This window comes from Chlorocebus sabaeus, chromosome 12 (genome assembly GCF_047675955.1).
Source record: "Chlorocebus sabaeus isolate Y175 chromosome 12, mChlSab1.0.hap1, whole genome shotgun sequence".
Classification (NCBI taxonomy): Eukaryota; Metazoa; Chordata; class Mammalia; order Primates; family Cercopithecidae; genus Chlorocebus; species Chlorocebus sabaeus.
This window is the reverse complement of record NC_132915.1, coordinates 12,181,038-12,196,318: the sequence shown is the minus strand read 5'-3', so window position 1 is coordinate 12,196,318 and position 15,281 is coordinate 12,181,038. Positions and strand designations below refer to the sequence as shown.

At 40.3% G+C, this 15,281-nt stretch overlaps 1 protein-coding gene across 5 annotated transcripts in view; it reads right to left on the bottom strand.

Moving 5' to 3' along the window:
* Positions 1-15,281, bottom strand: part of AGTPBP1 (ATP/GTP binding carboxypeptidase 1) — a 199,268-nt gene that overhangs the window by 6,775 nt on the left and 177,212 nt on the right. Inside the window, exon 25 of one of the 5 annotated variants that reach the window (XM_073021463.1) lies at positions 12,118-12,235. The exons of the other annotated variants lie outside the window; for them this stretch is intronic. Within the exon in view, the coding sequence (XP_072877564.1) occupies positions 12,130-12,235 (106 nt within the window). The 3' untranslated portion in view covers positions 12,118-12,129. The remainder of the gene's footprint in view (positions 1-12,117; positions 12,236-15,281) is intronic. 5 annotated transcript variants of the gene reach the window in all.

Here is a 15,281-nt window from a genome sequence, read left to right as displayed (position 1 = left end):
TCTGTATAATACTCAATAAATTACTTGAGATATCCAACAGTTTATTATAAAACAGGCTTTGCCTTAGATGATTTTGCCTGACTGCAGGCTACTGTTTAAGTGTTCTGAGTATGTTTAATGTAGGCTAGGCTAAGCTATGATGTTTGGTAGTTAGGTGTAGGAAATGGTCTTTTAACTTCCGGTATTTTCAACTTACGATGGGTTTATCAGGACATAATCCCACTGTAAGTCAAGGAGCAGCTGTATCACTAAACTGGCTTTGGGAAGCGGCAATTAACTATGTCACTAAGCTCCAACTTATTTTGCCATTGATTTAAAACATTACTTACACATAATGAAAGTGTTAAATGATTAAATTATCCAAATTATACAAGAGCATTTCAAAAATTGAAACCATTATATTCTAGTAATTTTGGTTATACACTTGGGGGACAGAAGATACAATAAAGGAACATGAATTTTAGAGTTAGACCTCAATCCAATTCCTGATTCTGACAGGAATTTCTAGATGGATGGCCTCAGGTAAATTTCTCTCTCTGAGCCTCAGCTGCACACATCCATAAAAGGATCACAAAACCATCTGCCTCTGATCATTCTCAGTAGAACATTAGAACCTCTGGGATAACCAACCTTTACAGAAATGGAGAATGAACATGCTCATCAGGGGTCCCAAGACCACCTTAGGGTTAGTGATTTGCTAGGACGACTCACAGGACTCAGCACACAGTCGAATTCAGTTATGACTTATTACAGTGAAAGGATACAAAGCAAAATCAGCAAAGAAAAAAAGGTGCGTGGGGCAAAGTCCAGTGGAACCCAGGCCAAGCAAGGGCAGCTGTTAGAGGCAGAGAAGTCATCAGAGCTTTCAGCAATTTCAAAGGATTGGAGGCAAAAACTGAAGTTCAGAGCTGCCAAGGTTCCTGAAAGAAGGGAGGTGCAGAGATGTGACCTCAACACTTGACAGTTTTCCCTCAAAGACATTTGACAAATTTTTAAATTACATAGCAGAAGAGGCTAAAAACCAATGCATAAAGCAGCAAAACAACTAAAACAAAAAATAAAAAAGTGAGCAACAGAAATTTCTGGTAGTCCTGTGGTGCTGGGGAGAGGAGGAGCCTAGATCTTCAGTTGTGACCTCTGGAGGGCTACAGCTTACAAGAGTGAACCAAGAGTTAAAAGAGGTTTCACAGTTTGCAGCCCTACCTTAAGGCAACTCAGTGGCTCTCTGGACTGAGGCAATCTGCCCTACTCTAAAAGCCTACCAGTAGATAAAATGAATCTTCCGTGAGGGAAGATAATCCAGAGCCTCTGAAGTTTTTATACATAATACCTGGCATTTGACCAAATATTACCAGACCTATTAAGAAACAGAAACAGGAAAAGTATTTCAACAGAAACAGACCCAAAGGTAGTTCAGTATGGGGTTTCTCAGGCAGGAACTTTAAATGATAACTGTAATTAATATGTCCAAACAGACGATGAAATGAAGAATTTCACCATCTATTATCTATTTAAAGAGAATCAAATGGAAAGCCTAGAAGTGAAAAATATTTAACTGAAATTAAGAACTCAATTGTTTTGGACACAGCTGGAAAGAGAATTAGTGAAGAAGAGATAGGTAAGTAGAAAATGTCCAAATTGAAGGGAAGAAAGCAAAAAAGGATAGAAAACTTAAATCTCCACATAAATTAAACCTGCTGAGGAGAACTGAATGTGGCAGATGCAACATTTGAAGAACTAAGGGCTGGGAATTTTCCAAAAACAATGCAAGACTCAAATCACACATTTAGGAGGGGCTACAAATCCCAAGTAGTATAAATACAAAGAAAACCAACTCTCAGCACTCATAGCAAAATTGCTAAAAACCAGAGACAGAAAAACCTAAAAGCATCCAGACAAGACTCATTACCTTCAAAGGAGTAAAAAATAAGGTGGTAGGCTGGGCGCAGTGGCTCACGACTGTAATCCCAGCACTTTGGGAGGCTGAGGCGGGCAGATCTCGAGGTCAGGAAATCGAGACCATCCTGTACAACATGGTGAAACCCCGTCTCTACTAAAAATACAGCAATTAGCTGGTTGTGCTGGCACGTGCCTGTAATCCCAGCTACTCGGGAGGCTGAGGCAGGAGAAGCACTTGAACCTGGGAGGCAGAGATTGCAGTGAGCCGAGATCGTGCCACTGCACTCCAGCCTGGCGACAGAGCAAGGCTCCATCTCAAAAAAGACAGTTAATTTCTCAGCATAAACAATGGAAGCTCAAATTCAATGCAGTGGTCTCTTTAAAGCGCCAGTGAGTGGGGCGAGGCAGCACTAGGGGAAAGAGCCACTTAGAATTCTATACTGGAGATACAGTCTTCAAAAGTGAAGGTGAAATAATAAGAAAATTTTCAAATAAATAAAAATGGAAATAATTTGTTGTAAGCAGACATGCACTAAAAGAAAAATAATCTTAAACCAAAACACAGAAATAGAGGAAGAAATGAAGAACAACAGAAAGGTAAATATAAGTGAATATGACTAACTAAAACATTAATAATGTGTAATTAAATTTAAAATATATGGAGTTCAGTTTAACAAACCCTAGGGCATACTTTAGCGTGGAAAGTGGGAGAACAGAAAGGATCAGAAAAAAATAACTATTGGGAACTAGTCTTAGTACCCGGGTGAGGAAATAATCTGTACAACAAACCCCCGTGACATGGATTTACCTGTGTAACAAGCCTGCATATGTACCGCTGAACCTGAAAGTTTAAAAAATACTAATAAAAAATAATAAAATAAAATATATAGAGTTCAATTAAAATATATGACAGTAACACAAAAGGTGAAAAGGTGAGTAGAATACATCCCAAGGTCCTACCATTGTCTGTGAAGAGGCAATAAGAGTACTTTTTATTATACGCTAATAAACCAAATATCCATGTTGTCATCTCTAGAGCACCAGTAAAAGAATAGTGAAAGAGAATGGAACAAGCTTATAGAGAGACAAAACTGGAACAATAAAATGTTTTGAATTAATCTCAAAGAAGGCGAGAAAAAAAAACATAAAACAAGTGAAACCAATAGAAAACAAATATAGTAACTTACAAGTTTAATTGTATTAGTAATTCATTAAATGGAAATGGAGTAAATATTTCAATTAAAAGACAAAGATGACTAACTGGATTATAAAATACAATTACATGATACACACAAGATTCCTATCTTAAATATAAAGAGAAAACTGGGACTAAAAGGATGGAAAAGATACATTATGCAAAAACTAACCAACCAAAACTAGGACAGCTACACTAACGTAAACCAAAGCAGGCTTTTAAGCAAGAAGCATTACCAAAGAAGAGACGTTTCATGATAAAGGGATCAATCACCAGAATGATGTAATGATTCAAAAGTTCTACACATCTACTATAATAATACATAAAGCAAAAATTGACAGAACGAAACGGAAAAGTGGACACATTCACAGTGATAGGGGAAACTTGAAAACATCTCTCTTAATACCTAATAGAACAAACAGACCCAAAAACCATTACAATGTGAAAAATCTGAACGACAGATTTAAAAACTTGACCTTATCAGGAATATAGAGAATGCTACAACCAGCAACAATTAAGGAATATACACTATTTTCTAATATGAATAACACTATGTATTCTTCCTTATGCTGATATATTCTCATTTCGAAGTCTCACTTATTGTGAGAGAAATAACCTTCCAAGAGGCTACCAAAAATATAAATATCCATAAATCTTTACAATCATCAAATTCCTCATACAGCTAAGTCTTATAGACTAACAATCACTAATTTGACAGCTATTTACATCTGTTTAATCATTCAGATAACAGATAAAATAAAAATGCCTTTTGCTAAGCACAAAAATACTATAGCCATTTGCTTTTATGAGTCCTACCAGTATTTCCAGCTTTGGCCTGAAAGAGAAACACCCACCCCAGGAAAAACGTAATGCAGACTTAGTGTTGCATCAGATGGAATTTTTATTATACAACACAAATGGGCAAAATTAAAATGGCTTTTGTTTGGTAATTACCAATAAATGCCGTGGGAATATATAACGTAATGAATATTCAACAATGAACATTATTGAAAAGAAAGTTCTATAACTTTTGGTAAACACAGAGGATCTAACATAAGCATTTATTTCTGATCCCTTCTTAATTACTACTATGATGACAGTAAAAAAAATATATAACTTTTTTATTTTTAAGGATAAATTCATAGGGAGAAAATAAATTCAAGAGGAGGTAACGATGAGACAGGAATAATAGAGGGTGGACACAGGAGAATAGAAAATTCCAGGCAGCAGTTTCACATGACTAGCAAAAAGAAACTGCTGAAATGGCTACAGAAACTAGGGACTGGTAAGACCCTGAAAAACCAGGGTGTGGACCTGGCTAAGACCAACTGGACCCAACACAGCACTGGAATTGACCTAGGTTTTACCTAGGACCCCATCATATGCTCACTAACATACTAAGTCACACACCCACCAGTGTCATGACAGTTCCAGGTACACCCATATTTGGTGTAAAAGTGGGTGGCACAGCAGTTCTGAGAAATCTCCACCTTTTTCCAGTTATCTTCACAAATATTCCACCTTTTGATTAAAGAAACCGTACAGATAAAAGATAAAAATCCCAGACCCCACTGTGGGACTGTCTCTTGAGTATGCCTACAGTCCCCTTTCTTGAATGTGTACTTTTGTTTTGCAATACATCTCCGTATTTTCACTATATTCTGACTCATCCTTCAATTCCTTGGCATGCTGGTGTCAACAGCCTGGACACAGACACTGGCTGGGGTCAAGGTCCCATCAGCATTTGGAGACCCCCTCCAGCATACCAGTATCAAAAGCAAACAAGAGATATCAACAAAATGTTGGAAGATGGAGGCAGGTGGAAGCAGATGGATGAAACTAATGGTCTTGAGTTCCAACTTCCTTCACTTTGCTAAGTACCTACAGTAGGGAGAGAAATCAAGGGGAAAAAATGCTGATTTACATTACAAAGCCCTAGAAAAGTTCAGCAATTGGAGACAGTGGTTATTTTTAACAAATGAGTTTTAGGGTGGAATTGAAAACAAGAACCAGCTAAAAGATTTATAAAGAGGAGTTAGACCTTCAAATTCCCTTCTTCAGCCCATCTCCTATTTCACAAAGATGGGAAGTTGGCTTTCAAAAGATGCTTCAGAGAGGCTACGCACATAGGGCCAAAAGGCAGAAGTAGCAGAAGTACAATCCAGAAAATGGGGGAGCAAGTGGGGAGTGCAAGTCAAAGTCTGCTCGAAAGTAAAACCTATTGAGCTCCCCAAATGCTGGCTTATGCCCCGAAGGCAATATTTCTCAAATTAAAAAAAAAAGAAAAAATCCCCTGGAGTCTTTGTAGATAAATGTTTTTCCTAACTCCCACCCCTTAATCAATTACATCAAGTATTAAAAAGATAAATTTAATGTCAGATAACACCCAGCTAAACAGAGAATGGGTAAATCAGAAGGTGGGTTAGGAAAAACATCCAGAAGAAAGCACAAAGAGATAGAAATCTATTTTCTATAAATAGAAAGGACAGAAATTTATTCATAAGAGAATAAAAGACACAGAGGATATAGTGAAAAGATCTAATGTAAACATAAGCGGAGTCCCAGAAGGAGAGGTAATGAAGGCAGGAACAATGTTTGAAGAGAATATAGCTAAGAATTTCCCAAAACTGATAGAAGACATGAAGCTCCAAATTTAAGAAACTTCGGGAACCTCAAGCAAAAATAAAAAGAAAATCCTATCTATATAAAACTCCTAAATATGAAAGACTAAGAGAAATTCATAAAAGCAACTTACCCTTAAAAGACAGACCATTTTCAGCCGGGCATGGTGACTCACGCCCAGCACTTTCAGAGGTGGGGGCGGGCAGATCACGAGGTCGGGAGTTCAAGACCGACCTGGCTAACATGGTGAAACCCAATCTCTACTAAAAATACAAAAACTAGCCAGGTGTGGTGGTGCGCGCCTGTAGTCCCAGCTACTTGGGAGGCTGAGGCAGGAGAATTGCTTGAACCCAGGAGGCAGAGATTGCAGTGAGCCGAGATCGCACCACTGCACTCTAGTCTGGCGACAGAGCAAGGCTCCATCTCAAAAAAAAGAGACCATTTTCAAAAGGGCAACAATAAGACGAACAGCTAACTGGACATCCCAACAGTGGAGATGGAAGACAACAAAATCATATCTTTGATGCACTGAAAGAGAGTAAATGTCACCTAGATTCTCCAGCCAGTGAAAATATCCCTCACAAGTAAAGGTGAAGAGATAACAGTGTTCTTTGGGAAAAAGAAAACTGATCTCAGATAAAACCCAAAATGTAGGTAAAAAATGAAGAGAAAAAAGATCAGGGGGTGGAACGTGTAGTGAGAGCTAATGACTGCATTAAACAATAATATCTATAAAGTTAAAAATACTCACAGTACCTGAAAGTATCTAACAACAGCAACAGGTATGTTGAGGGGGGTTCAATGGACTTAACATGCTGTAAGAATCCTGTATTGTCCAAAAAAAGATCAAAGTAAATTTTTTTTCTTTTTTTTTTTTGAGGAGTCTCGCTCTGTCACCCAAGCTGGAGTGTAGTGGTGCAATCTCAGCTCACTGCAACCTCAGCCTCCCGGGTTCAAGCAATTCTCTGCCTCAGCCTCCTGAGTAGCTAGGTGGCACTTGCCACCACGCCCAGCTAATTTTCATATTTTTAGTAGAGACGGGGTTTCACCACCTTGGCCAGGCTGCTCTTGAACTCCTGACCTCCTGATCCACCCGCCTCGGCCTCCCAAAACTACAATTTTATGTTAAGAGTTTGATAAAGTGAGACTGCATGAAGTAATGCCAAGTGTCCATTAAAATCAGTTAAGAAAATAAAACCGATATAAATCTGAAATCAACCAATCCAAAAGAAAGAAAAAAAAAAATAGGACAGATGGAACAAATAGAAAGCAAATAATAATCTGGTAGATTTAAACCTAAATATGTCAATAATTACAATAAATGTAAGTGAATGAAATGCTCCGGTTGATAAAGAATAACTATATTCTGCTTACAAGACATATTTAAATTTAAAGACACAAAAGGCTAAAAACAAATAATAAAAAGATGGCTTACATACATAGTAACACCAGCAGGGTTCAGATTCTGTCAACTTTGTAATATTAACTCACACACTCAGAAGTTTCAAGCTTTTCCAATTAAAATAATTTTACAGATTAGTAGTTTTAAGCTCTGTTTAATTTACACCTATTTTTTAAATCTCCAATGTTATTTAAAAGACTAAACTTATCTTTCACCAGATAAAGCAATGGTGTAGAAACTAAATGGAATGTGGTGACTTATTTTTCATAATTATCACAAATTCACTTTGAATAAGTCTGTTACCTTTTTCTTAGTTTATTTAAACAAACTTAAATGTTACATGCCAAAAACCTGATAGTTCAGTGTTGTAAAGAATAATTACATAATATCTGAAATTGGGCGAATATTTACATCCCCCTTCCCACCCCAATTCATATGTTGAAACCCTAATTCCCAAGGTGATGGTGTTAGGAGGTGGGCCTTTGGGGGGTGATTAGGTCACGACGGCAGAGCCCTCTTGAATGGGATTAGTGCCCTTATGAAAGAGACCCCATAAAGATCCCTCACCCCTTCTGCCATATGAGGTTACAGTGAGATGACCACTGTCCATCAAAGAAGCAGGCCCTCCCCAGACACTGAATCTGCTGATACCCTGATCCTGAAATTCTCTGTCTCCAGAACTGTGAGAAATAGATTTCCGTTCTTTATAAGGTACCCAGTATATGGTATTTTGTCACAGGAGCTCAAACAAACCAAGACAGAAACTGACACCAAGAGCTGGGGGTGCTATTGTAACAAACATGTAAAAATGTGGAAGCAGTTTTGGAAGTGGGTAGTGAGTAAAAGCTGTAAGAGTATGGAGGTGCATGCTACAAAAGGGATACATGTATGGCTGTGAATGCCCATAAAGAGTGATTCTGATGAGGCTCAAAAAGAAAACAGGAAAGCTACAGAGAAAGCTTCAGACTTCTTAAAGAGTACTTAATAATCCTGATAGAATGTTGGTAGAAATATGACAGTAAAGACCATTCTGATGAGGTCTCAGATGAAAATGAGGATATTTGGCCAAGGAAATTTCTAAGCAAACTGTTGAAGGTATGGCTTGGCTTCTCTTGATTGCTTATAGTAAAATGCAAGACTAGAGAAATTAAAGATGGAATTGTTCATGAGAGAGGAAGCAGAACTTAAAAATTTGGAAAACTCTCACCCTGTCTATATTGTAACAAATGAGAAAGAGTTTGGGAAAGAATACCAAGGGTGTAGCCAAAGGACCAACTGATAAGGCATAAAGTCAGTCAAATAAACAGTGCCAGAAGCTACTGTCCAAGACAAGAAAAGAATGACCACCCTCCCTAACAGGCAATTCAGAGATCATCAGAGTGGTTTCAAAAGAGGAGCCGCCTGTGCCTGCAGGCTCGCAGACTCCACTCCCTGCAATCTGGCACCCTGCTCCTCAGCAGCACAAAGTGAGGCTCTGGAAGGTCCAGGTGTGGTACACATGCAGTGGTCACCACTGCAAAGGCTGCAGGCATTTGGCAGCATCCATGTGTGCTGTCTCTGCTGAGCCCCAGAATTCACCAGCCTGGGGAGCATGGCTACCTCCACCTAGATAGCGAAGGATGGAGCCATAGGCACACAACCCAGGCAAGGAACCACAAGGGCAAGGCCACCGCAAAGAGCTGCTACCAGGGCACGGCCCAGCAAAGCCGTGGGGACAGGACTGCTTGGAGGCTTAGGGATCCAACCACTGGCCAGCAAAACTGTAGGGATGGAGCCCCCACTCGAGTGTGTCCAGAAGGTGGAACGGCAGCCCCAGTGGGCCTGAAGAGCAGAGAATGCAGCTAAAGATCATTTTCAAGCCTTCAGGTTTTGGACATGCTCAAGAACTGTCACTCCTTTTTCTTTTTGGAATAAAAATGTCTGTCCTGTTCTTGTCCTCGCATTGTATTTTAGAAGCACCTAACTTGGTTGATTCCACAGGCTCACAGCTAAAGGAAAATTTGCCTCAGGACAAATTGTATCTTGAATCTCACCCATATCTGATTTAGATGACACAGTCATATGCTCCAATGATGTTTCAGTCAACGATGTCATGCATACATGACAGTGGTCCCAATTATAATACCATATTTTTACTGTGCTTTTTCTATATTCAAATATGTTCAAATTCAGAAATACTTCCAATTGTGTTACAATTATATATAGTATTCCATACGGTCCCATGCTGTACAGGCTTGTAGCCTAGGAGCAATAGGCTAGACCATATAGTCGAGGTGTGTGATGGGCTATACCATCTAGGTTACTGCAAATACACTATATGATAGTCATACGATGGTGAGATCACCTAACAATACATTTCTCAGAATGTATTCCTATTGCTAAATGATTCATGACTGTACTCACATGAGTCTTTGGACTTCAAACTTTTGAGTTAATGTTGGAATAAGCGAACACTTTGGGGCTATTGAGATGGAAATGATATATTTTGCTTGTGAGAAGGACATGAATTTTGGGATGAGAACAGGGATGAAAGGTAATGAACTGAATGTTTATGTCACGTGAGGTTACAGTGAGAAGAAGGCCACCTATGAGGAAGCAGGCCCTCACCAAACACCAAATCTGCTGTTGCCTAGCTCTTGGACTTCACAACCTCCAGAACTGTAAGACATGAATTTCTGTCATTTATAAGCCATCCAGCCTATTGTACTTCATTATAGCAGTCTGAGCGGACTAGGATAACATCTGTCAATGAGTTACTACTTATGTTGAAAAAGACATTTAATGTAAACATTTATTCTTATTGCTGCAATTATCAAGCATATTTGATATACATTGCCTATAAATGAAAATAAATTAATTTATAACAGATACAGTATCTCGGGAAATAGTTAAAACCAAGAAGGATAAAACTGAATTGAGGGCTAATTTGTGGAATAACACGATCCACACTGCATACAGGTTGAATAAAGCAAAATTCTGGCAGGGAAAGATGGATTTGAAAGATAATAAAAGGGTGAACTCAACTAAAAAAAAGTTGGGGGAACTTATATTCATTAACTTGATACCTCAGTTTCACATTAGGACACGAAATAGATTAAAAATTATAAGGACAAAGAAGGGATCCAGAAGAGCACAGACAATAAAGAGAAAAGGACAGGGGGGTGATCTTAGTAAAAGTTAAGTAGTCTCCTAGTTCCATCTCTAATACTGTCATTTACCCTTTTCACTTACACTTGGAAATGTGGCTTCCCCTACTCTGATTCCATATTCCTCATTACGACCCTCCAATGCTACCTAATACTACCTCCTCAAGCAATCATTGCCCCTTATCCTCACTATTCTTATTGAAGCACTCATCCTCCTCTCAAATATAAATGATTCCAAACACTTTCCTTAAGAATTTTCTTGCCTCCACTTTGCCAGTTTCAAAAAAATGCCCATACACTTCTTTCAGGTAAAATGGCATACTTTGTCAGTGGCTTTAAAACTCCCAAATGACTAAAGGATAAAGTCTAATGTGCTTACATGATTAATTAGGGCATATAAGATAGTGCTATTCCCAGAAATCTAATTCCATTGAATTTTTAAATCTTACATAGCTACCTACCTCTTATTCGAATAACTCACTATGTGACTGGCACACACTGCAAGGTACCATGAATGGCACATTATGCAGTACTAAAGAGCACAGATACAGTCTCTGGGGTTAACTAGGAGTTAGCCAGGCAAAGTGTGAGCAAAAGGCTTCTCTTAAAAGTTGGTACTGAAGCCAGGCACAGTGGCTCATGCCTGTAATCCCACACTCTGGGAGGCCGAGGTGGGAAGACTGCTTGAGCCCAGGAGTTCAAAACCAGCCTGGGCAACATAGGGAGGCTCCCTCTCCACCAAAAAAAAAAAAAAAAAAAAAAAAAAAAAAAAAAAAAAAAAAATTAGCATGTGTCTATAGTCCCAGCTACTCAGGAGGCTGAGATGGGAGGACTGCTTGAGCCCAGGAGGTTGAGGCTGCAGTGAACTATGATCATGCCACTACATTCCAGCATGGGCAACAGAGCAAGACCCCGTCTCAAAAAAAAAAAGAAAAAAAAAAACTGGTATAGAAAAGTACATACTTTTAGGTTCCTGTTATCCCTGTCCCAAAGACAGAGCAATGATTAGGTAAAATACAAAACAGGATGACAAAAATTATACATATGCATATAGAAATAAGATATACATCTCCTTGGACCGGAAAAAGAACAGAATCACGAAGTCAGGTCATGGGTGTGCCACCAGGTCCAAAAGCAGGCAGCAGTAGCTCCTTCAAGGCAACAGAGAGGCTGAGAAAGTGCCCTACAGGCAGGGAGCTAAATTCAGACTTGTGAATGCAGCAGCTGGAGTTAGGCTTCCCACTTTAGAAAGGAGGCTGAGAAAATAAGGCTGAGACTTCTGCCTAAAGCTAAAGCCTTTATAGCATTGCAATTATAAAGTCAGAAAGAAAGACAGAGGGGATCACAGCCAGAATTTTCATGAACTCAGTGACTTGTCCTGGAAAATCCCCAATCACTAAAAGATGGGAAGTCTGAAATGTCAGTATCATGCTACCATAAACTTGTGCCGGAGCCCTGAGAGGGCCAGGTAGAAGGAATCACAAAATCATTAAAAGATTACAGGGAGAGGCTTGAAAGGCCTGGGAGTGGGGGACTCTTACTCAAAGTGAGCCTGCAAACTATAGGATCATGAGAAATAGTGGATGAATTTACCAACACAATAAAAATAAACAGCACAACCTACAAATGACTTTGAAAGTGCTTAGGGTCTTCAAAGAAGGAAAGAATAACGGTCATAAGATAAATAAGAAAATGCGAGGGCTGGGGTGGTGGCTCAGGCCTGTAATCCCAGCACTCTGGGAGGCTGAGGCAGGTGAATCATTTGAAGTCAGGAGTTCAAGACCAGCCTGGCCTACATGGTGAAGCCCCGTCTCTACTAAAAATACAAAAGTTAGTCAGGCGGTGGCACCTGCCTGTAATTCCAGCTACTCAGGAGGCTGAAGCAGAAGAATCGTTTGAGCCTGGGAGGTGGAGGTTGCAGTGAGTCGAGATTGTGCCACTGTATTCCAGTCTGGGTGACAGGATGAGACCCTGTCTCAAAAAAAAAGAAGAAAGAAAATGTGAAATAAACGCAGAAACAAAACAGAGCAAATTAGATGTGAAATACATAGTCATTAAAATAAAAATCTCCCAGGAGATAAATTCTGGAACTAGTTGGTGAATTATAAAATGCTACTGAAGAATTTACCTAGATTGTAGCAGGAAAAGGAAACATGAAAAAGTGGTTAAGAGATATGCATGGAGAACAGACTGAGAAATTCCAGTACAGGAATTCTAAAAGAACAGAATAAAGGGAATGATAAAGAAGCAATTTTCAAAGAGAAAGTGGTTGAGAACTTCAAAACTGAAGTCAAGAGTCCTCAAATTAAAAGTACTTATTAAGTGTCAAGCAAGATATATTAAAAATAAGTCTACTCCTAAACACAATGTACTGAAACTGAACCAGATTGAGGATAATAATACAATCTTAAAGAAGTGGAGACACAGACATTTTGGTAGAGAAAACCAAAAATGCAAAGACCCTAGAGTGACAAAGAGATTGATCTGTTCTAAAATAAGGCTACTCAAGGTGTGGTCCACTGACCAGTGTGGTCCACAAACTCTTTGTTACTGGCCCATGGTGACAAAAGTACAGAAACTGAAATGAAGTGTTCAGAAACCCTTATAACAATTTGACACAGAAATTATAGGTATGGTGAATCTAATAATAAGAAATTAGAGGGGGAGGAGCAAGATGGCCGAATAGGAACAGCTCCAGTCTCCAACTCCCAGCGCGAGCGACACAGAAGACCGGCGATTTCTGCATTTTCAACTGAGGTACTGGGTTCATCTCACTGGGGAGTGCCAGACGATCGGTGCTGGTCAGCTGCTGCAGCCCGACCAGTGAGAGCTGAAGCAGGGCGAGGCATTGCCTCACCTGGAAAGCACAAGGGGGAAGGGAATCCCTTTTCCTAGCCAGGGGAACTGAGACACACAACACCTGGAAAATCGGGTAACTCCCACCCCAATACTGCGCTTTAAGCAGACAGGCACACCAGGAGATCATATCCCACACCTGGCCGGGAGTGTCCCACACCCACGGAGCCTCCCTCATTGCTAGCACAGCAGTCTGTGATCTACCGGCAAGGCAGCAGCAAGGCTGGGGGAGGGGCGCCCGCCATTGCTGAGGCTTAAGTAGGTAAACAAAGCTGCTGGGAAGCTCGAACTGGGTGGAGCTCACAGCAGCTCAAGGAAACCTGCCTGTCTCTGTAGACTCCACCTCTGGGGACAGGGCACAGTAAATAATAACAAACGCAGCAGCTCTGCAGACGCAAACGACTCTGTCTGACAGCTTTGAAGAGAGCAGTGGATCTCCCAACACGGAGGTTGAGATCTGAGAAGGGACAGACTCCCTGCTCAAGTGGGTCCCTGACCCCTGAGTAGCCTAACTGGGAGACATCCCCCACTAGGGGCAGTCTGACACCCCACACCTCACAGGGTGGAGTACACCCCTGAGAGGAAGATTCCAAAGCAAGAATCAGACAGGTACACTCGCTGTTCAGAAATATTCTATCTTCTGCAGCCTCTGCTGCTGATACCCAGGCAAACAGGGTCTGGAGTGGACCTCAAGCAATCTCCTACAGCTACAACCCACAGCTGAGGATCCTGACTGTTAGAAGGAAAGCTATCAAACAGGAAGGACACCTACACCAAAACCCCATCAGTACATCACCATCATCAAAGACCAGAGGCAGATAAAACCACAAAGATGGGGAAAAAGCAGGGCAGAAAAGCTGGAAATTCAAAAAATAAGAGCGCATCTCCCCCGGCAAAGGAGCGCAGCTCATCGCCAGCAACGGATCAAAGCTGGACGGAGAATGACTTCGACGAGATGAGAGAAGAAGGCTTCAGTCCATCAAATTTCTCAGAGCTAAAGGAGGAATTACGTACCCAGCGCAAAGAAACTAAAAATCTTGAAAAAAAAGTGGAAGAATTGATGGCTAGAGTAATTAATGCAGAGAAGCTCACAAACGAAATGAAAGAGACGAAAACCATGGCACGAGAAATACGTGACAAATGCACAAGCTTCAGTAACCGTCTCGATCAACTGGAAGAAAGAATGTCAGTGATGGAGGATCAAATGAATGAAATGAAGCGAGAAGAGAAACCAAAAGAAAAAAGAAGAAAAAGAAATGAACAAAGCCTGCAAGAAGTATGGGATTATGTAAAAAGACCAAATCTACGTCTGATTGGGGTGCCTGAAAGTGAGGGGGAAAATGGAACCAAGTTGGAAAACACTCTTCAGGATATCATCCAGGAGAACTTCCCCAACCTAGTAGGGCAGGCCAACATTCAAATCCAGGAAATACAGAGAACGCCACAAAGATACTCCTCGAGAAGAGCAACTCCAAGACACATAATTGCCAGATTCACCAAAGTTGAAATGAAGGAAAAAATCTTAAGGGCAGCCAGAGAGAAAGGTCGGGTTACCCACAAAGGGAAGCCCATCAGACTAACAGCAGATCTCTCGGCAGAAACTCTTCAAGCCAGAAGAGAGTGGGGGCCAATATTCAACATTCTTAAAGAAAAGAATTTTAAACCCAGAATTTTATATCCAGCCAAACTAAGTTTCATAAGTGAAGGAGAAATAAAATCCTTTACAGATAAGCAAATGCTTAGAGATTTTGTCACCACTAGGCCTGCCTTACAAGAGACCCTGAAGGAAGCACTAAACATGGAAAGGAACAACCGGTACCAGCCATTGCAAAAACATGCCAAAATGTAAAGACCATCAAGGCTAGGAAGAAACTGCATCAACTAACGAGCAAAATAACCAGTTAATATCATCATGGCAGGATCAAGTTCACACATAACAATCTTAACCTTAAATGTAAATGGACTAAATGCTCCAATTAAAAGACACAGACTGGCAAACTGGATAAAGAGTCAAGACCCATCAGTCTGCTGTATTCAGGAGACCCATCTCACACGCAGAGACATACATAGGCTCAAAATAAAGGGATGGAGGAAGATTTACCAAGCAAATGGAGAACACAAAAAAGCGGGGGTTGCAATACTAGTCTCTGATAAAACAGAC